Source organism: Phalacrocorax aristotelis, chromosome 1 (assembly GCF_949628215.1).
Source record: "Phalacrocorax aristotelis chromosome 1, bGulAri2.1, whole genome shotgun sequence".
Lineage (NCBI taxonomy): Eukaryota > Metazoa > Chordata > Aves > Suliformes > Phalacrocoracidae > Phalacrocorax > Phalacrocorax aristotelis.
This window is the reverse complement of record NC_134276.1, coordinates 191,421,003-191,442,805: the sequence shown is the minus strand read 5'-3', so window position 1 is coordinate 191,442,805 and position 21,803 is coordinate 191,421,003. Positions and strand designations below refer to the sequence as shown.

The following is a 21,803-nucleotide window of genomic DNA, read 5'->3' as shown; positions in this document are numbered from 1 at the left end:
TCAGGTAGAGCTCCATTTCCCTTTTGTTAGTGAAGCCTCTCCTGCAGATGGCAAATATCCATGTGTTGCTGTAGGCCAGCCTCCCCAGAAAGGAAAGGCAACTTTCTTTTTTTTCCCCATTCTGAAGCAATAGGTGAACGGCAAAGAACAGAAGTCTCCTTTTGTTCTGCTGGGAAAGGCAGGGTGGTACATGCAATTTCTCTTCCTTGCTGGGAAAGTGCTGGTGAAAACTTCATTTTGTTCTGAATGTGGGAACTTTTGAGGCATAATGTGCAGTTCTTTGGCAAGGCTTTGGGAGCTGCAGCTGAAGCACACAAACAGGCTGGCAACTCCCGTGACCCTCCAGAGAATGGAGGGCTGGGATTTTCTGGCATTGATCCATGTATCAGGGACTTCCAAACTGAACTAAATGTATAATTTTAACAATGAACTAACAATGCACCTCACTAGCAAAGGGCAAGTTACACTGCTCATGTAATAAATGGCTCTCGCCTTTTGCTGATGGCTGCAGAATGATGTTTTCTATTCTATTAGTGACTCTATAGTGAATACTCAGCTATGAGAATTATTAATCATATTTTTCACTGGGACAAGGAGGCTACTTGTCACTAAACATCCAGTTTTCTCCCCAGTCCATGCATTGCCAAGGACAGCTGGAGAAGGAAAGCAGAAACGCTGCTGGGCAGCCACATCCCAAAGGAAGAAAGGGCTGAGAGGAAAAGGATGACTATGGGAGAGACAGGGAAGCCCCTTCCAATACAGAAAGATATACTTGGCTGTATAGCTATAGCAGAAGAATTTCCCAAAGGAGGCATAGCTTATACTAGTAAAAGCATCCTTCATCCTGTTCAGACATCCTTTGGAGGCCAGCTGTATAATGTACCTGTCCTCCAAAATAAATAGATGCAGCTGTATTTGCAGTTTGCTGCACAGCTGCCTCAATCTGAAGGCGAGGCTTTTTTCATGCTTGCAACCAACAATCATGCTGCAGAACTAAACCAGCAATAAAAAAAAGGTATAAAAGTTTACAGGAATAGATAGCCATGAAAATGTTGAAGAGAAGACAGAAAGGGTGATGACAGGTCAGCTATCAAAGGTCGGCTTGCCAAGCAAGCTTCAGCTCAGCAGGCAGCGTGTGACCAACCAGGCAGTCGGTAGAGCTCAGGCAAGAAACAAATCCAACCAGTGAACTCACCACTGCCCCCTTGGATCTGTTTTATTGGGGGTATAACTTGGCAATGAAGAAAGGGTCCATTCTGGGAAGGTCAAGGTGTTAAAAAGTTGCTGCTTTTGAGGAAATTTCAGAGCACGATTGCAGAAATGCACAGAGAGGAGAGAGTTGTGCCTTCTTTGCATGTCTACTTTAAATAAATGCTACTGGGGCTACTCCGGCACAACATTTTTGAAAGGGAAGCTATCACAACTCAAAACTGATCATTAAGTAGAAAAATTCAATTCTGAGTCCCTCTTGTGTTTGCAAAATCAAAGCCATTGTGTTTCCAGCATCTTTTAACAGCTACCAAAGCCAAGAGGGTGCCATCAGAAACAGCTTGGTCAGAGCTAAATCCCACCTCCATGACACTGAAATGGATCAGGAGTGACTATAGCAACTGAGTGACAGTCATATTAGTGACTTCACTACAAGTAGTTTGGTTTCTTGTAGTATAGTAGAAAGCAGAATTTAGCCTACATACCCAGCAAAGGGTGAAAGTGAAGACAGATCTCTGCTCTGCTATGATGATTGCGGAAAAGAAAACGACTGTTTTGAAAACGTAAACGTGACAGCATATTTTTCAGTTAAATCAGCTGGCTGCTCCAGTGTCTCTCCAGCTATATTAAAGCACCTCAAGTAGACAGTGCACAATAGCATTATACCACATGTATGTTCACTGCAGCTCACCAGCTTTCTAAGAAAGCAACCACCTTCCTAAGACGGCAGACTATCTGGGAACAAACCAATGTGCACAGAAAGCAGCTGGCAACTCCTTTAGTTGGGGATAGGATGGGGGAATTGCACAATAAAGGTTTGACAACTGACAGTCAAAAGGAGATCCATGCTCACCCTGGTGGCCCTCTCCTTGGGTGTCAATGAGTGGACCAACCAGGGTGACCAAGGATCAAACCATACTTACCAGTCTCTGGGGCTAGTAGCCAACCCTCAGAAACCAGAGTTTGTAGTGAATCATTGCATCCATCCATCCATCCATCCATCTATCCATCCCACACCCCTTTTCACCAAATCTTTGCATTTTGTTTCCCAGCATAAAACAACTAAATTCCAGCCTGAAGGTAACTATGCACATATAGATATAGAACCAATTCAAATAAAGGCACACAAATGTACAATAATCTCATTACCTGAGGAATCACTCCAAATGCCTTTCTCCACTGCTGCACGCTGACCGTGTTCCAGGAGACTCCATCAATCTGGATATCCCCTTCTGTATTCAGCAGTCTTAAAAATGCAAAAAGTAGAGTGCTTTTTCCTGAACCAGTTCTTCCTAAAAGGCCCACCTGCAGTGCAAATCATAAAAGCAAATACTTAACTCTGCTCACAGATTAACCACACACCAACGCAGAAACAGTTAGAAATCTCAGCAGTGGAGAACAATCCACATGGATCTCAATGGGATAGTAAATGTCATTCATTTGGGAATGATAAAAGCCCACAGCAAGGGCTGAGAAAATCACTGGGCTAGACTCTTCTTTGTTTTGCTAGAATTAACCAAAATGAAAAAGCTACGAAGATCTATGAAAAACCCTTAGCTGAAGAACAGAAATTTGCTTTTATATTATCTTGTACTGATTAGCCTAGCTTTTTGTGCTTTTCCCCTTTCTTTTGCAATGAAGCCCTCGTCAACAAAACACCATCCAGCAGACATAAACCAAGTAAGGATTACACTTGAATCACACTAGTAAGCTACTCCATTTCCATATAATTGAAAATAGAGGGCCTGACTGCGATCAGACCGTGAATTTGTAGTGGGATAGCTTGAGCCTGAGGCAGCGGTCACAGTACATAACATGCTTTTGCCCACCCCAAGCAGCAATGCAAGTCCTCAACCTGCCCAGCTGGTGCTGCCATTCCTTACCTCTTAGGTGGGAAGAAACATAATACACAGGGGTTTTTTGTTACTGTGTTTCCCTGTGGGATTGCGCTGACCTATTGCTGGGACGAGTAATATTTGTAGTAACCAGCAAATGCTGAGATACTGCCTTTTCCAACAGCTGGGTTTAATAAGGCTGATGATGTCCTGTCTGACCATTATCTGCTTTTGTAGGGTGACAATATACATGTGAAGGTGAAAAAGGGGTTTCTTCCTGCAATCTGGCATCTTTTCTGTAACAGCGCCTCAGGCTTCTGAACCAGATGAGCAGCCTGCATCATGTTGCACCGACCCAACCTATTGATTGGGAAGATTTGTATTCCAGTCTACGAAAAAGGCATGAGGGAGGACCCAGGGAACTACAGACCTGTTAGTCTAACCTCAGTTCCTGGAAAAATTATGGAGAAGACTGTACTGAGTACTACTGAAGGGCACTTAAAGAATAGTGCAATCATCAGGCACAGTGAAGAGGTTCACAAAGGGAAAGTCCTGTTCAACTAATTTGATATTCTTTTATTATAAGGTCACCCTCCTCCTGGATGAAGGGAAGATGGTGGATGTAATTTTTCTGGATTTTAGTAAGGCTTTTGATACTGTCCCTCACAGCACCCTTCTGGCCAAGTTGTCCAACTGTGGGATGAGCAGGTTCACGGCGTGCTGGGCGAAGAACTGGCTGAAGGGCACAGCTCAAAGGGTTGTAGTGAATGGGGCTACATCTGGCTGGTGGTCGGTCACCAGTGGTTGCTCCTTAGGGTTCAATTCTAGAGCCAGTTCTGTTCAGTGTATTCATCAACGATCTGGATGCAGGAGTTGAATGCGCCACGAGCAAGTTTGCAGATAATGCCAAACTGGGAGGTACTCTTCACTCTCTTGAGGGACAAGAGGCCTTGCAGAGGGGTCTAGATAGATTGGAGCATTGGGCAATGAATAATGGGATGAAATTTAACAAGTCCAAATGCCAGATTCTGCACCTAGGATGGAGTAATGCCAGGCACAAGGATAAACTGGGAGAAGAGCGGCTAGAGAGTGGCCCTGCAGAAAGGCATCTGGGGTGCCGGTCAACAACAGGCTCAGCGTGAGTCAGCGGTGTGCCCTGGCAGCCAAGAGGGCAAACAGCAGCATAACCAGCTGGTCAAAAGCCACGATTATCCCGCTGTACTCAGCACTGGTGTGGCCTCACCTGGAGTACTGTGTGCAGTTCTGGGCCCCGCAATTTAGAGAAGGGCGAGAAGGTCTTTGAATGCATCCACAGAAGGGCAACAAAGCTGGTGAAAGGGCTGGAAGGCACATCCTGTGAGGAGCGGCTGAGGACTCTGGGCTTGTCTAGTTTGGAGAAAAGGAGGCTGAGGGGCACCGTCATTGCTCTCTACAGCTTCCTGAGGAGGGGAGGTGGAGAAAGAGGTGCTGATCTCTTATCTCTGGGATCCAGTGATAGGACACATGGGAATGGTTCAAAGCTGCACCAGGGGAGGTTTAGACGGACATTACGAAGCATTTCTTTACCAAGACGGTGGTCAAACACTGGAACGGGTTCCTAGAGAGGTGGTCGATGCCCCAAGCCTGGCAGTGTTTAAGAGGCATTTGGACAATGCCCTTAATAACATGCTTTTAACTTTGCCAGCCCTGATTTGGTTGGACTAGATGATCATTATAGGTCCCTTCCAGCTGAAATAGGTCTATTCAATTCTAGTCAACCCCCTGAAGAGAGGAGAGTTCTCCCCTTTCCTGCATGTTTTATACATGCTTCCCTACAGGGTAGAGACAAATCCTCTCTAGTTTAAGAAGCATGCTCCAGTTCTGGAAATGCTACCTCTGAGTCCATGGTTCATCACTGAAATTGGATCGAGTTCCTAAACGACAGCCATTGAAAAAAGGATCTTTGTTTTAATTGCTCTGCCCCCTCTCTATACAGTACAAAAGTATCTTTCATTCTCCATACTCCATTGCTTCAAGGGATTTTCCAGGAAGTAAATCCATTAGACTGCAGCAGCAGCACCTGCACCTCCACGCTCCAGGAATCACAGGTGCCTCTCTTCCAAAGGCAGAGCAGTTTCAGGACGGTGCTACGGGAAGTCAGATCCCTGGCTTAAAACTTGGTAGATGAAACATTCAGTTCATGTAAACCAAGACAGATCTACCAAACCTGGCAGAGACTGGTGCTATCCAAACTAGGAGCGAAGAGCTGCCTCATGGCATGGCCAGGGAGTCGTCACTGAACCTGTTTTCTCATCTAAATGGGAGAGTTAATATATCTTCTTCGTCTATATGGCTTCAGCTCAGGAAATGGTGCAAGCCTTTCTTCCCACCCCACTGAGGAAGGTCCTTCAGCACAAACTTAAAGCAAAGTGTTAAACCTCTGCCTAATTGCTGTCCTGAAACTAAAGCTCTTCCTTGAATGGAACCCTAAACACGCACGAAGATTAATTAGAGGTTTGTCAACCTTCTAAAGAATAGAGCTGTTTATGGTTTGTTATGTAATAATTCGGGGTGGCATAGAGCCCTCACCGAACAGGCGAGATGGCACCTCCACCCTCCAGCTGCCAGAGCAGCGGTGCGTTACCCTTGGCACAGCAGCCGGTATTCTTTCGTGCCCTGCTCCACCTGGGTCAGGCTGCCCCCAGCACCTGCGCTCACCAGCAAGTTTCCTCTCCCCAGGAGAAGGCGGTGGATGACTTCAGGCACAGGAATATGGCTTGGGCAACTGCTGCATATGTATTTTATCAGTATATTCTGCTCCTCATGGCCAGCAAACACCCCCACGGTGCTTCACTGAGGTGTTACATAGCCTCAAGATTTCTAGGATAACTGAGGCAGATTTTCCTTGCTTTTTTTTTTTTGTTTGTTCGTAGCCAATAATCCTACAGATGAGCTCTTTTTAAGAAGAGACACAAGATGTTTCTTTTCCTCAGGTGCTTTGGACGATTACTTTGCTTTGTGACAATTTAGTTTACAAAAACTTACTGAACTCAACCTACTCTTTAGTCTATGAATAGGTTTATAATGACAGTTCTGTAGTTAAGCTTAATAGAAGTCAGATAAAACACAACAAAACAGTGTCTCACCCTCTGCCCTGAACTTATTGAAAAAGAAATGTTTTCTAACACAGCAGCTCCTCCTTCACCGTATTTGGCTGTAAGGTCCTTCACAGTCATTTGGCCCCCAGATGGCCAGTTCTTCTTTTCCTTCACATGTCTGTTTTCAATTACAAGGGCGTCTGAAAGCTGATTATTCTTCCGTGGCTTAATGTTTCTTGTCTCTTCTGTTGGCATGTCAATAAATTTAAATATTCGTTCGACAGACCGCATCTAGGAATCAAAACAAACAGTGTTCTAACTGCAATTATACTTAGCTATCAAAACAAATGAAATCAAATTATTCCTAGTTCCTAGTCAGAACAGTGAGTCTCTTTCCTGTGTAAGTTATATCATGATATATTTTTCAAAGGTGGGATACTTCTTATACAGAGCTCTAGATTCTATTGCTCTTGTACTACTGACATTGGTCCAACATGTGATTCCACTTGCGTTTTTTTTTTTTTAATGGATATAATAGTTCTTTCTACCTTTAAAAATATATTTTGAAAACTGTAGATGACCTGTATTCATGAAAACAAAGGATGATCATGAAAGCAGTCTTAGAGTCTTCAACTCCTTCCTCCTGTAATGGGTTGCCCAACCCAAAAACTGAAGTTCCTTGAATAATGATTGATCTCCAAAGATCAGCAGACTGTGTGGAATTTGAAATATGTAAAGCAGTAGCATCAAGTAAAGAGGAACAATCATAAGACATTAACACCTGAGTATTTATGAGAGATTATCTATAGTTTTTACAAAAAAAATTAGTAGGAACTTCCATTAAAATTAATTTTATATCTGTAATTACATATATTAGGTGCAATAATCAAGTCCTGTAGTTCATGAACTTCAGACAGAAGTTACTAGTACTCTTGGTGAATTTTCAAAGGAACATGGGACTAGAAGGGATGCTCTTGATCTTTTTTTTTTTTCCTAAATGGGACAAGGGTCAATTAATAAAGAGTTAATTCATCTCCTTCACTAGAATTTCACTGCTTAGGTGGTCAGAAAACGTATATTTAAGTTTATGGACCAGTTTGTTCTTGTAAATTAATTAAAACTAAATTCTAAATAGTTCTTCTTCCCAGCTGCTTTCCCCATTAATTTATGGAGGGCTACCTTAGATCCAGTCACCCTTTGTTCTCCAAGACTAAAGAGAATCCAGGTTTAAGCCTCTTTCTTGACATATGTTCTCCTTCTCCAAACATCCCAGTTCAAATTAATCTTTTCTGTCTGACCAGAATGTACACAGCATTTTGGATGATGTTTCACAAGGACATTGTACAAATTGATATTTTCCTGTCTATATTAGGAATATCTCGATTAGCACATCCTAGGATCATATGCTCTTTCTTCACCATCGCATCTTATATTCACCCTCTGATCAAGCAGTGGTCAGCCAAGCTTTCCTCCATCTTAGCCATTTCTAACTGAGGAGATCCTTACTTGCAACAGAGGTTATTCTTAGCAGTCCCAAAATTCAAACCTACACTTTGACTACTGAAATCTATTTTATATCAGCAATTTGAGGTCGCCTAATACCTTTCAGCTTCCAGCATCCTTCATGCTAACATTGCCTTTCAGCTTTGTGCCTTTGGCAGATTTCTTCAACACAATTTTTTTACTTTGTTGAAAGCATTAAAGATTTAAACAAGCTCAGTCACAAATCTAATCTTTGTTGAGCCTCCCTACAGCTTAATACTTACAGCTTAATGCCATTTCCTTTCTGTCCAACTCATTAACTAGTTTACAGTTCTTGTAATAATCCTGATCTCCTTCATTTATATAATTTCTTAAACAGAGCCACAGCCAGTGCTTTCCTGAAGACAAATGAGATCTACTACATTACTTTTGTCTGGAAAATAAATCATCGAACACAGTTATCAGGTTAGTCCCACGCAACCCTAATGTCAGCAAACCTGAGTGCATCTTCGATTACTTCTTCAAATTAGTTTCTAAAGACTGCTGCCATCAGACAGGCAAACTGATGGTGGCATCAATGACTTCCTATTTCTCCTTCATAACCAAAAGTGACAGTTGTTATTCTATCACCTGCCACCACCACTGCTAGCTTGGTGGATTCATCTGAAGTGGCCATTATCAGATCTCCAGCTTCTCAGCCAGTTCTCCCTGAACCCTAGGACGGGATGCCTGGTCCCACCTGGTCTGCATGCATGGCATGGCATTGTTCCAGTCCAGATTCACATGTTTAACTGAAATGGACAACTCAGAACCCAATCACATTTAGTTGAAGATTCTGTTTTTAGATGGACTAAGTCATGGGTGATGTATGTGTCCCTCTACAGACTGTACAGGAAATTTAGGGAGACCAGGATTCTAACTTAGGAGCTTCAGTTATGTGCTTACAGCTAGGCCGGTTTTTGCATATAATTTCCACCTCAGATATTGTAAATCCCATTTCTACCTTCTGCTTCACTTTCAGATCCCCAGATTAAACACTGTCCTTTTACTGAAAACCGAGATCAAATATTCATCCAGAATTTAGGCCTTTTTCAAGTCTAACTCTGATTTTGTCAAGTGTCTCTTCTCTGTCTGCTTCTTGAGCTTGAGGCATAGCACGTTTTGGTTAGCTAAACCATTCTGTGGAGGCTGTCATTTGTAATATACCTTTGGAGAATGCTGTTCGTCCTGGTAGTCCTAGAGTCTCCAAAATTTCCTACTGTTTTTCTCCTGCCATGCAGGAAAGCAGTTTCAGTCCTTCACTTGAAGAAGACATGACCTTAGTCTACATTTAGGTCCCTAAGTGTCTTAGTCCAACTAACCTAATTAACCAGATTCCTCATTTTACCAAAATTTGACCTTTGTAAACAACAAGAGTAAATGATAAGATAGTGTCAATTCTTATTGGTCAGAAATATTTAGCAAAATAAATAAACAGATAGATACAGTCATAGATACTGTATCCAGGAGTATCTGGGCCTTATTATTAGCATTTGTTCTCTAATCCATATTCCCAGTAATATATCTCTCTTTAGTGGCATTATGGAAAACCCTTTGTACATATTTGACCTTGTTAAACTGCTTTTGTAATTCTTTCTGTAAAGTGATTCTACTTGATATACTACCATCCCTTCCTCCTGTTTGATCCAGATTAAAGTAGTTAGGTGGATTTTCCATGTGGGAAATATTGGAGTATTTGCTTACATCTCAGCATCCTGAAACACAACTGTGACAGAAGTTTTGAAGAGCATGCTAACAGCCAAGCTTATCAACTACAATTTCCATCTCAACCTCTCTGCAAGATGGAAAGGCATGGTCATCATCATACGAATGTAATCTCATTTTGGTGATACAAATGGGAAGACCTTGGATCAGACTGACTATTTTCTTCCTGTCTTTAGTAAATCCCCACAATGAGCACCATGCATTTATTTTAATCAGTGTTTGATGGTACATTTGTTTTCAGAAATCTTGTCTTTTTAGAAACATTGCCACTTCAGAAATGAAGGTCTTTCTTGGCTTCATCAAGAACTGTGAACTTTTGTACAGGCAGGGATTCCTTACAATCACCTGAGAGATTCTACCATTATGTGGTAGCTAAAATCTGCTATGAAGCCAGCTGGACAAAGAGCCTTCCCTTTCAACAGAAAATTTCATCTCTGTCCCAGCTCCCCTGACAGATTTATCAGTCACATCACATATGCAGATATTTTAGACAGCTTAAAACTTTAAATCAATTCAGAAGGATGCTTTCCTGTTCTGTAATTTGCATTATGATTTAGATACGGGCAGAATGTAGCATAAATGTCAGTAACATCTTACAAAGATAACCATTCTTCCTTGCACAGGTAGAAATCTTCTGTCATTCATAATGACAAGTATAGTGTAGGTGACAGTAAGTTTCTTATCCATTATTCCCATCAGCACTGTGCCTGCTGTATTCATATTCTCTAACTAATGCTTTAGAATAAAGGAGTATATTTACTACTTTCATCTAAAAATGTCTAGAGCATAATACACTATTTTTAGCCTTGCCTAATTGTATTTTACTGAGATTTTAATAACATTGCAAATTCTTTAATTTACTTTCTCATTAATATCACTTAAACTCTTCTTGATGTTGAAGAATTCATAATAGAATTATGTAATGTATCTTTCCAGAAAGTGGAAGAAGTAATTCTTTTACAAGTAATCTAATACAATTCATTTCATTGGGCCCTATGTTCTCTTCTGCTAGAAAACGAACAGTTACCCTCTCCGGACCAGACACGCATAGTAGTTAATGACCTTATTGCAAGCCACCACCTCCCCAAAAACACGCTTTCTGGAACATGCAGCGTGCAGCTGAGTGATCCTATGAGAGGTTGGTCCAATGGCTCATGTTGTAAAAAAGCCTTGTGCATTAAGTCACTGCAAAAACTAGGCCAATGCAGGCAGACCATATGGTTTACCAAGGTTTCACATCTTCTGCTGTCACATTTTGGGTGCACTTATAGGACATGTACTCCTTTTCCAAAATGCAAAAATGAAATATTTCATTCATGTCAGACTTGTACTGATCTTTTTGCTCTTTCTCACACTGCTTTATAGGCAGAAAAGGAAATGTTCTAACAGATTTTTCTTGGTTCTGTTCCCCTCCAGATGACCAACACCTCACTTTAAGAATTGTCATTCTGATGCAGATTTTACAGTCAAGTATTTTAGTTTAAATGAACTTTGGGAATTAACAGTGTTCTAAGGATTTCTGCTGACATTAGTAAAAAGCATATTAAGCTCATGTCCTAGTTAAAAAAATACCAGTTACACAGGTGAAATAGCTTGGGAAAATAAAAGCATGAGAACCAGCCATAAAGGCACCATTATTTTTCACAGTCCTAATATTTTCTTTGATCCTCTTATCTACCGTGTACTACTTTAATTCTTCAGCATCCCTGATGTACAGGGTGGGGCACTGTGAGGTTTAACAAGTGTGGTTTTAATATCTCTTTGCGGGATTCTTTTTATATCTCCTTACATAAGTAATCTTGGCAAGAGGAAAAGCATGGCATTTTCTCTTTCCCTGATAAAAGGAATTGTCCTTCCTAGTTATAGCACTGCTACTGCAGCACACACATCAGTGAAGGAGGAGGTTATAAAGTATTAAAACAGTCCACTGGGACTGGACTTAGACAATGGTGCAAAAGCAGCAGTTACTGGAAAACTTACTTTCTATTTCTTTATGAAGGAAAAAAATAAAAATACTACAAGACTGCTTGGAGAGATAAGAAGACTGAAAACCAGCTAAAGGGATATTGGCAGAAATGATCAAAGTGAAAAGATAAATCTAGTCTAACTGGTAGCTTTAAGTGAAACAATGGATAGCTGTCAGAGTGACCATGTATGTTTAAAAAAAAAAAACAAACCCAAAACAAAACAACAAAACAGCAGATAAAGTATCAGGGCTGTAGAGAATGAAATGCCAAAACCATTATGGGATATTAAAAGACAATGGAGATTTTTCATTTAAAGTCAAACCAGTTCAACTGAAATTGCTTCAAAGAGAATATATATGTATGTAAAAACAAAATCCAACCTAGAAACTCAGATTTCTTCAATATCTATGCCAGCGTCACAGAAAGATCAAGAAGGAGATTGTGTGGAATAAAGTCAAATTTGCCACCTACCCATCTCTTTGGCCAGTATTCCTTCCAGTACAATTTTTCCTTCTTCATGTGATCCTGCTTCCCTACTCTCCTGCCTTCCTGCCTTTTGCTTGCATTTATTTCACTGAGGCCCCATACCTTGCATATCTAATGAAACAACTCAGCACAAGCTTAGTATGATCTACAAATTGCAGCAGCTATGGCTTCGGACATGGGCTCCAACCACTTGCAGAAAACTCCAGCTTATCTGACAACAAAAGGCTGCACCTACAAATGTGCTATACACTCAGGTATGCTTGTGTGGAGGCTTATAAGCACAGATGTCACAGCTGCTCAAGGAAGGGCAAGAGCAATATCATCTAGAGCGGTGCGTGAATATCTGTAACTGGAGAGACATGGAGATGTGTCAATACTAGCCAATCTGCTCCTGTGGGGAGCTTCAAAATACCCCTTGAGAGAAAAATAGAGTATAACCAAATAGAGTACTAGGTCAGGCACACATGCCAGGCTTTGCAGGACATCTGTAACCAAATAATTATAAAAGTCGTTAAAGAGGGAAGCGCTAAATGTAGAGAATACAAAGAGCAGGAAATAATACATCTGCATCACCTAGTGAAGCAGTTTAATTATCTCGAAACCATGAAGCTATTCTTATTTGTTTGGCTACATAAGCAGGTTTTGAATGTCAGGAAAACCATCCTGCCAACAATATCTATTAGATATCTGGGATACCTAAAAATCCATGGGATGGGGTGGGATTCCGTTGCCAAAAGAAGTCCAGAGGATCCACCTATAAACTGATGCACCTTAGAAAGGCTGTCATTAATATAATATAACCATTGCTCCAGTACAGTAGTTTGTCTTAATATAGAGAAAAGTACTCATAAATGTCTAACACAACCTGAGACTTTCTTTTCAGGGAAAAGGGAATTACTTCCTTATTGCTACTAACAGATGACATTTTAACATCAATGTATTTTAAAAAAGGGCAAGTTTTTCATTAAAACAGTAGTGTGTCCAGCACCATCTGAATCTTACAGTAAGACTTTCAGTTGCTGTTGTGAAACACCTTCAGTTTGTATTAAGCCATATAATACGTGCACATGATTCTCATACAGAATGTTATACTTAAAATGACCACATTGTGCCTTACACAGCTAAGACGGAGTTTACAAATGAGAGCTGATTGAACGTCCTTGTCGCTGTCGTGGCTTACTGACAGCACGTTTTACTTCTTTATCAGTCACACAACTGCTGTTTGGTGTGTCTTGCAGTTACAGAAAACAAGCCCTTTCACAAAGCGCCTGCCCTTCAAGACAGGCTGTTCTAACAGGCAAAGAGTCAGCATAAAAAAAATCGGTGGATAGGTAAAAAATGGGTCCCTGAATGGCAGTCAGCTTTCTGGTCTATCATCAGTCACACATGTAAACAAGAGATTAGATGTTGTGATTAATTCCCAGTTTGGGGGCACTTAAGGATTTCCTTCAGGATAAGGCTGGTTGAATCACTTCTTTAAAAAGAATATGTTGAACTGGCAAATATTCCTTCACTGTCACCATCTGCCACAATTATTTTTTTAAAAAAATGACAGGTCATTTCAGCTAATCAGGATTTAATGGTCTCTCAGATCCGCTGTAAAAGCTGTTTGTTTTCCAGCACTGAAATGGAATGTCTGGTGTAAACAGAGAAGTAACTATTACATTTAAAAATAACATCTAAAACTTTCATACATTTAAGCTAAGGTATGAAGAAAGCTGCAAGAATAAACAGATTCTTTTATGAGTTTCCTGTCTGCTTCTCATATCTAAACAAATGGGTGATGATGAGTTAACGTTGTGAAATATTCTGTTTTAAAGCCAATCCTAACTAATTAACTAACTATGCAAATTAGAGGGGTAAATGGCATTATCTCAGAGGTTATTTTACACAAAACCAGATGAAGACCCCCAGGGAAGTCTAGGACAGATTTTAAAATCACTATTGATTTTTCATAGAAAGAGCTTAAAAACATCCATCCTGACCTGCTGTGCAAAGTCCTTAAGTAGACTGAGTAAGGTATATTTTAGACTTTGGTAAGGTATATAATCACAACAAAACAACTCCAAGCCTTTTTGAAGTTTCCCATCCCCTACATCTGCAATCTGAATCCTCAAATGTAATTATTTGCTGTTGCTTATTCTAGTCCAGGCAAATTTTTGATCTTAGAAAAACTGTTTGTGCTGTGCCAAAGCTGGTAGGTTGCTATGAAAGGTATGAGGGGAACTTTTCTGACACATCTGCCTGATATCCAACTCTGAAAATAACTCACTGAACACCCATAATCAACAAAATAAGGCAATTTCTCAAAAGAAAGCACAGCACAGTGCATTTTATGCTTACCAAACTATCCACATCTATGCTTGAGTTTACTGCCCACTGCAAGGTTCCCATGATGTTCATAGCTAAAGTAAGAATAATGCCAGCATGACCTAGTCCATCACCTGCAGAGAGAAAAACACATTCCATTTATACGCAAAGAAAAAGCTAATACAAATCAGAAAATTAGTAAATTCTCTTCCTCTTTTTATGTAATGGAGAAAACATGGATTTATTGGTTACACAAAGGACTGAGAGTTTAATCATGAGTTAAACATCTGGCTTTGGCACTGAATTCACTAGAAACCCTGATCTTGGTTTGGCAGAAGAAAAAATTAAGTCTTTCTACTTAAGCTATGAACAGAATCAGGCCTCTGCAATCTTGACTTTGATTGCCTTTTTCCAACACACATGAATTTGTGAAATGGCTCTTACCTGACTAAAACACCACAGCTAACCACTTTAAAATTCAAAATATTTGCACTGGTTTACATTTTCATTTCCTGGATAAACAGAGGACATGTTCTCCTTACTGTTCCACAAAGATGCAGATATAAATTCTTTTGCTTTAATTGTCTTCTCTAACAGTAATGGGATTTTCCAGGGTTTTTTCTTTATGAGTTCATACAACACAATATAAGTGTTTAAACTACCCCACTGTTGATTTTTAATCTCACTATGTGTTAAATGGAATTGAGAATTTAAGCCAAATGCCTTTCTACGATTTCTCCATTTCTTCTATGGCTTTATTCAACAAACTTAATTATCAGAGTAATTATACAAGTAAACAATAAAAGCAACATATTCCTCCTGAAAGCTGACAGATCAAGAAAAGGAATTTAGTGTTGCTCCAAGATCCTATTACCTGTAACAGTAAAGTTTACGATGGTGGCAAGAGGACAGATTTTCACGTTTTTTAAAAGTGTTTCTAACCCGTTTTTTCAAATAAAATATCCAGAAAGACAATAAAACAAGAAACTGTTAGTTTCCCTAAAAAACGCGAAACTACTAAGCACACAAAGTAAAAAATGAGAAGGGCAGCAGGGGATATTGTTTTCCTATGAATTTTAGGGGAATTAAAACTCTCCTTTGTAAGAAAAGTACTGTAGATGTGTATTTTCATATAGAAGTATTTGTGTGGTCGGATTTTTTTTTTCCTAAGAATCAGGAGAGTTCCTTATACAAGAAACAGAGGATAGCATTTCATACACAGTACAATATTCAATAAAATGTACACTTTTATATAACTCCTTTTCAACACTGAAGTATAATCAAATGAAATTTGGATATTATTAGAACCAAAAACCTCCTTCACAAAATCAGCAAATTCTTCTTCATCAGTAACCACAGTATTGAAACTGCATCCAGATCCTGCACACAAAGTTCAGTGTAAAACTTGGGAGAGGGAGAATAACTCCTGAGAATCAAAATCAAAAAACATATGCAACAAAAGCGTAGTGAATTAAAAACTGTATTTGAAGTAATCTGTAGCTAAACCTGCTGACTTTTTCCACAGAACTGAATTATTCCAACATTTTGGGGACATTCATCTATTCTCTGCTTGGAGATTTGCTATGCCTGGCCAGCCACGGGCAGCATTTCAAACACAAGATAGTAAGGCATAGTGATTCTCATTCGTGTACTGGGTTTACTAGGAGAGGTGAGCCATTTTTGAGATTTTGAATGGAATTTGCAAAACTTCACATTGGAAAATGGATCAGTGGGATGGGAATTAGAGTACTGGATGACTATTTCTGCTATTGGTGTGTCTTTAAAATATCATTACAACTTCGCATGTCTTAGCCATTTGCAAATGAGAGGAACGTTAACCTCTATTTACTAAAAAACATTGAGCTATACAGATGATAATCAACATCCAAGCTTTTAAGTACACTAACGTGGTTACATTAATGTGGTTTAAAACATGTGAGATTACTTCTACAGCAATTACAGTCAAGAAAAGGAAAGTTCTGTCCCTTCAGATGTTATTTTCAGATTAATCCCTTTAAGGAGTACCCTACAGCACCAGACTGCAGATAATAATGGTGTAATTTCTATTTTCATTAAGTTGTGTTTACTGTCATGACATAGTTAAATCAGTGACTCTGATGTACATGGAATTTTGCAACGGTTTATTCCCCTCAGAAATTTCTAAAGCTGAGCTCTTAAAGAGAAGCAGAAGACTTCCATTTCAGCACTCCAGTAAAGTTATTGTACCTGTAGTTACGATAGAGATGAACGCCACAGCAATAAAGAAGACAACAAATATCATTTCTATCCTCATCTGGAACCAGCGCAGCGTTGACAGGTAGAGGAACCAGTTTGCCGTGTGTAGGTTCAGGGCTTTGTGAAATAAGGTCTCAAAATACGGCTGCCGCCCAAAAGCTCTCAGTGTCCACAGCCCTTTTAAGCTTGTAATAAGGTGGGTGAATATTGGACTCCGAGCTGTAAAGTGTTTAAATCAGAAACATCATAAACACTCATAAGCAAATACTTTTGATATAATGCAAATACACAGCCCTATGGTCTAACTCCCAGCAGTATAACTATTGTCAGTGTTTAATTTACACATGTTGTTGGAGTACATGACTGAAGTAATCCTAGCACAGGATATACAACAACAGTCTTTGCATGAATGGGTTGAAATTCCATTCAGTGTATTGCCAGGAAAGGATCACATTAATTCTTCATATTTAGTGTACTACTTGGGGAAGCTCTTGGCCTGCTATAAGATGCCACAAGAGAAAGGCAGCTCCTCCCCAGCCAAAATGAATTCCTGCCATTCTGATAACTCCATCAAGTGAAGTTTTTTTAGCACAGACAGAGTACTTCAATGCTCTGGATTCCACTGTACTGACATGGTAATTTTAATCAGACCTTCCATTACGTAAAAAGTGGTGAGCCAATGCTGCATCCCTGTGAGCATCAAAGAAATTTAGATTTAGATCTGAGAAACTTCAGAATTACACTTAAGTAAAAGGGAAGATGATCATCAGTGTTTAAGATTCAAGACTGATTTGCTGAGGATCTGCCAGTTTGTTGTAAAGCCAGGCCACAGTGCCTGATCTGCAAACCCACACTTCAGGATGAAGTTTTCCATTTTATTGGGAACATGTTAGTCTCTTAATGGAGGGAGAGGGAGGAAATTTAATTAAATAACTTATTCAGAAATAAGAATTCTTTGCAATCAAGATACATCCATTCTAAATTTTTCTTATAAACAAACAAACTCATAGGGCACATATCAAGTCTGACCACAATTTTTCAAGTTGCATTTACTCTCAATAAAACTGTATGTCAGGACTTTATTTGTTTTCAGCTGCAGTGGTGATAAAGCCCAGCTTTAAAAAGATCTTCTCCATTGCTCTTTGGTAGCAGAGCACTCAGATTTGGCTGAATCAGTAACAGCACTGGCTTTAAGGAGATACGTGTTCTGCTCCCAGAGACAATGGCATCTTGCAAGAGAAAAGGCAAAGAAGAGGTGAAAGGGTGAATCACTTCTCAATTGATTTGTTGTGGATTTAGAAGTCTACCAATTTTGCTGCTCCTACCTTCAGATTCCAGTTGTTTCAGCTGCTGAGAAGTGTGGAGGAAGTATGCCCTTAACACAATAAAGGCTGCTATCACAGGCACTGATGCCAGGAAGATGTAGGGTTGTAATATTGAGACTACTGTTATAGCGCCAATCACAATCAGTATTAACTGTAGAATGAAAGAAAAATACTATTGATATAGTAAACTTGTCATTTTATAGACTAGAGATTGGTGATGAATCTCTTTCCCATGGTAACTACGTATTGTTTCAACAAACATAAAGTGCTAGCCTAAGCAGGATTTGCAGCTGAGAACAAACCTCCATGAAAAGATCATGAATAACTGAGACCGGATCCATAACCTGTTCAAATAAGCTGCCGTCTTTACTAATAGATGGAGGAAGTGTCTTCTGTAGTACAACTGGTATTGCAGGCTTCTAAATTAGGAAGCCACACAAAAACAAGGGCAGCCAGGCACTCACTCTCCAGTTAAAATTCTAAGAATGATGCTGGCAATATCCGCAGCCACCTCCCAGACCTAATGGTCCTGTCCCTGTCTTGTCTGGACTAGGTGTGCCAGACTGTCAGGACCTGAGTGACAGTCTGCTGCAGGTTCTGGGCCAAGCAGGTTTTTTTGAGGGTTAGAAAAAGTGGGAAGTTGCACTTCATCACTTGCTTAAGGGACTGTAACCCATGTAAGAAGCTAACACTACTAGTCGTCCTGATCAGAAGACATAAAATAAGTCATAAGAGGACTTGTGGTATGAAAAATCAGCAGTTTTAGGAGAAAAACAGATGTTTTACGGTGACAGATGACTCAAAAGGATCAAAATAATTCCAGAGTTAATCTATTTAACCCACCAGAGACTACTACCTTTCTCATAAGACCTCATCCCTAGCAGCTCCAGACAGATTCAGTTAAATCAGGCCTTGGTCTTTATGCTACTAACACCTATAGTACTTAGACGGCTTTTGTATCATACCTAAGTCTAATGAAAGTCAAGTATATCAGTGTACACAGAATAGCAAAGCTTTGCTTTGTATCAAGGTGTTACCTTTCATGCTAAAAAACTACTTCAAACTGCAAAATTATCATCCTAAAGCAACTGCAGATGGACAGTTTGGACAAAATGATGAACATTGCATTGAAATATCACTGCAAATAACCAGTCAGCAAAGAAATAGATGGAAAGCAAAACTAATTTCACATTAGGAAGAAACCTGCAATTGATGCTTTTTCTACTACATCCAGATAAATTCAAGGAAGGATTTAAATTCCCAGTACAGTACTCCAAGTCAGAGGTATTTCACAAACCAGTAAGCATGTTCCAGGTTTCCTACCCTTTGTTTTCATCAGAAATCTGAGCAATGCAATACCAGCATCAAGGTTTACGAAAAAAGATTACTGTAACAGCTGAACCAGTTAAAGATTTCTTTCACTGTTTTCCTCCTTTCTCTTAAACGAATGGTGGCACACATGGGTTATGCTTGTGCAGGCTGTATAGCACTGGTCTGTAGCAATGCAAGAATGGATTTGCGTTTACTCATTATTTCAAACGGCATAATTTAGTACCTCTTGTATCTCTAATTGTTAAGAATTGAATTAGTTGTTCAATCGATATTGAGCCAAGTTATACAGCTCTCACATTACTTGAGATTACACAGTCACACAGAGACTATTTTAATTCCTCTTCCAAACTTTTACTCAAATTTTGCAAAGGCCACCATGACGCCATATCATTCTCTCTGCTTGTCCAACAGTTATTTCACTAAAAAGTTGAATATGAAAAGTTGTGTTACCTCAAAAACTCCAAACACAATATAAGTGTAAAGTCAAACAGAAGATGACACCTTCTATAAAAAGGCAGTAGCAAAAATCAACATACAAGCCAGCTACATCGGCATATGCTCGGGGAATGGCAGCAGAGGGTTCATGCAGCCCGGTTAAGAGCCACAGTGCTGAGCTGCAGTGGCCCCAGGTGCTGAGATTTCAGGCCTGGGACAGAGGCCAGATGGGGGACACATTCCAGTGCTTCCTCTGTGTCGCCAGTTTGGAAAACACAGCTGGTGGTGGAGACAGCAGTTCAGCAAGGGTTCAGGGTGATGATGACTTCGGCAGCCAATCTGGTTTACCAATAGGGGTTCATCATTTAAGGAAAAACAGTCATGACCATAGGTATAAATGTCCATCTCAGTCTTCTACCAGTGGGGTCATAATCTTTTGGACACCCTTCATGTGACATGCTCATCCCTATGGTTTAATACAGTCCCACTCAAAAGGTGGATGTTAAAACTAGTGGCAATGCTGCTGCCATCATTAGCTGGCTACAATTCATATCCAAAATGTACGCAAGCAGGTCAGATGGCTGTCAGAGAAAACATCACAGTTGCTATCTCTTGTCGTTGATGTAAGGGTTAATACCACTTCTTCTTTTATGGGCAGCTGGGGATATCCCACTGACTGGAGAGTAACCCTGGCCTCTTTCATCCTGAAGCCTCATTCATCCTGGATGAAAAGCCCTGCTCCCTAAAAGGGAAGGTCTGCAATATATCTAATATCTATAAAAGTCCTAGAAAAACTGTCATGACATCCAGAGCTGCAACTGAGAAGGAGGCAGTGTCCCTAAACAAGCAGTTAGCTAGACTCGTCTACTAGCTCTTTCTCATAGAAGAGGGAATAAGAACCAGCTGTAAAATTTTGCATCAAATTCTTGTGAAAAGCTCAGAAGCCAGAAGAACAAACTTATGCAAATGTAAAGGTTAGCCGAGACCAAGTCTCTATCCCCACAAGACTTGGATTTAGGCATCCCAGTATATTTAGAAGCTAAACTTCTCTATCAATGTCTGCATCTGGGAAGGAATAACCACACTCACCAGTACAAGCTGAAGTAGCTTTGCAGACAAGGCCTTGGGGTCCTGGTGGACCATGAGGCAGCAATACACCCCTACAGCAAGGGAGGCCAAAAGGGCGGCATTGTCAGGAGATCAAGAAAGGTGATCCTTCCCCTCTCTTTAGCGCCAGTGAGACTCTATCTGGAGTGGGCTCTCCAGTACAAGTGAAATACAGGCATACTGCAGTGAGTCCAGTGAAAGGTCTCGAAGATGACAAAGGGACTGCAGCATCTCACATACAAGGACAGGCTGATAGAGCTGGGATTGTTTAGCCTTCAGAGAAGGCTTAGGGGGATCTTATCACTTTGTAGAAGAATCTGGTAGTATTTATTATATTTATATAAATTATTAAATTGTGCATATATGCAAATTTTCATAAATTATGTATACATTTACAAGTTGTATTTTATTTATCTAAATCCCGATAGGTATTTGGTGTGGAGCAAATAGGCCTGAGCCAGATTCTTCTCAGTGGCACACAGTGGGAAGATAAGAGGTGATGGGCACAAGCTAAAATGCACAAAATACCATTTAAACATAAGAAAAAGAATTTTATTGTGGGGATGGTCAAAGAACAGAACTGATTGCTTAGAGAAGTTGTGGAGTCTCCACCCTTGGAGATATAAGAAATTCATCATGGCCCTGAGCAATCTGCTCTAGTTGACCGAGTTTTGAGCAAAGGGCTTGGAGAGGACCCAGGCCCTAGGAGAAGGTCCCTTCCAACTTCAACTATTCTGTGACTCTGCAATAATCAGCACAGATGGAGAAAGTCATGTGTATAACTTCTCTCTATCTTTCAGCAGAATCTGACTTCGTTCATTGGCAGAATTTATGGAATTCTGAAGCTGCCAAACAAGTCTGAATCTGTGGAGGATCAGAAGAAATATCTTGTGAAGGCATGACTGGTAAAAAGTATTCAAGACAGCAGGTAGGTTCAACGATCTTCACAAGAACCTGGAAAGACAGGGCAACTTATCATGCATGTCCAGGAGCCTCTGCGGTTGAGACTGAGGAGACAGAGGTGACTCTATGCCATATACTCTATGGGACATTAGAGTATAGGTTAGCCTCTGAAAGGCATCAGAACAGAAAAGCCAAATCTAGGGATTTTCCTTATCCTTGAAAACATTAAAAACTAGTCAGTTTCTTGTGGAGAATTTGAAACGTAGAGACAGACTAACTAAAATAACTTTGGAGTAACATTCCCATGACAGATCCAAAATATCAGAAACAAAATGG

General features: G+C 40.1%; 1 protein-coding gene across 1 annotated transcript in view; it reads right to left on the bottom strand.

Moving 5' to 3' along the window:
- The window catches only part of CFTR (CF transmembrane conductance regulator), a 91,792-nt gene that overhangs the window by 11,439 nt on the left and 58,550 nt on the right, over nucleotides 1-21,803 (bottom strand). Inside the window, exons 19-23 of the mRNA XM_075081127.1 lie at nucleotides 17,691-17,841; nucleotides 16,357-16,584; nucleotides 14,164-14,264; nucleotides 6,170-6,412; nucleotides 2,359-2,514 (exon numbers count right to left, since the gene is read on the bottom strand). Coding sequence (XP_074937228.1) covers nucleotides 2,359-2,514; nucleotides 6,170-6,412; nucleotides 14,164-14,264; nucleotides 16,357-16,584; nucleotides 17,691-17,841 — 879 coding nt within the window. The remainder of the gene's footprint in view (nucleotides 1-2,358; nucleotides 2,515-6,169; nucleotides 6,413-14,163; nucleotides 14,265-16,356; nucleotides 16,585-17,690; nucleotides 17,842-21,803) is intronic.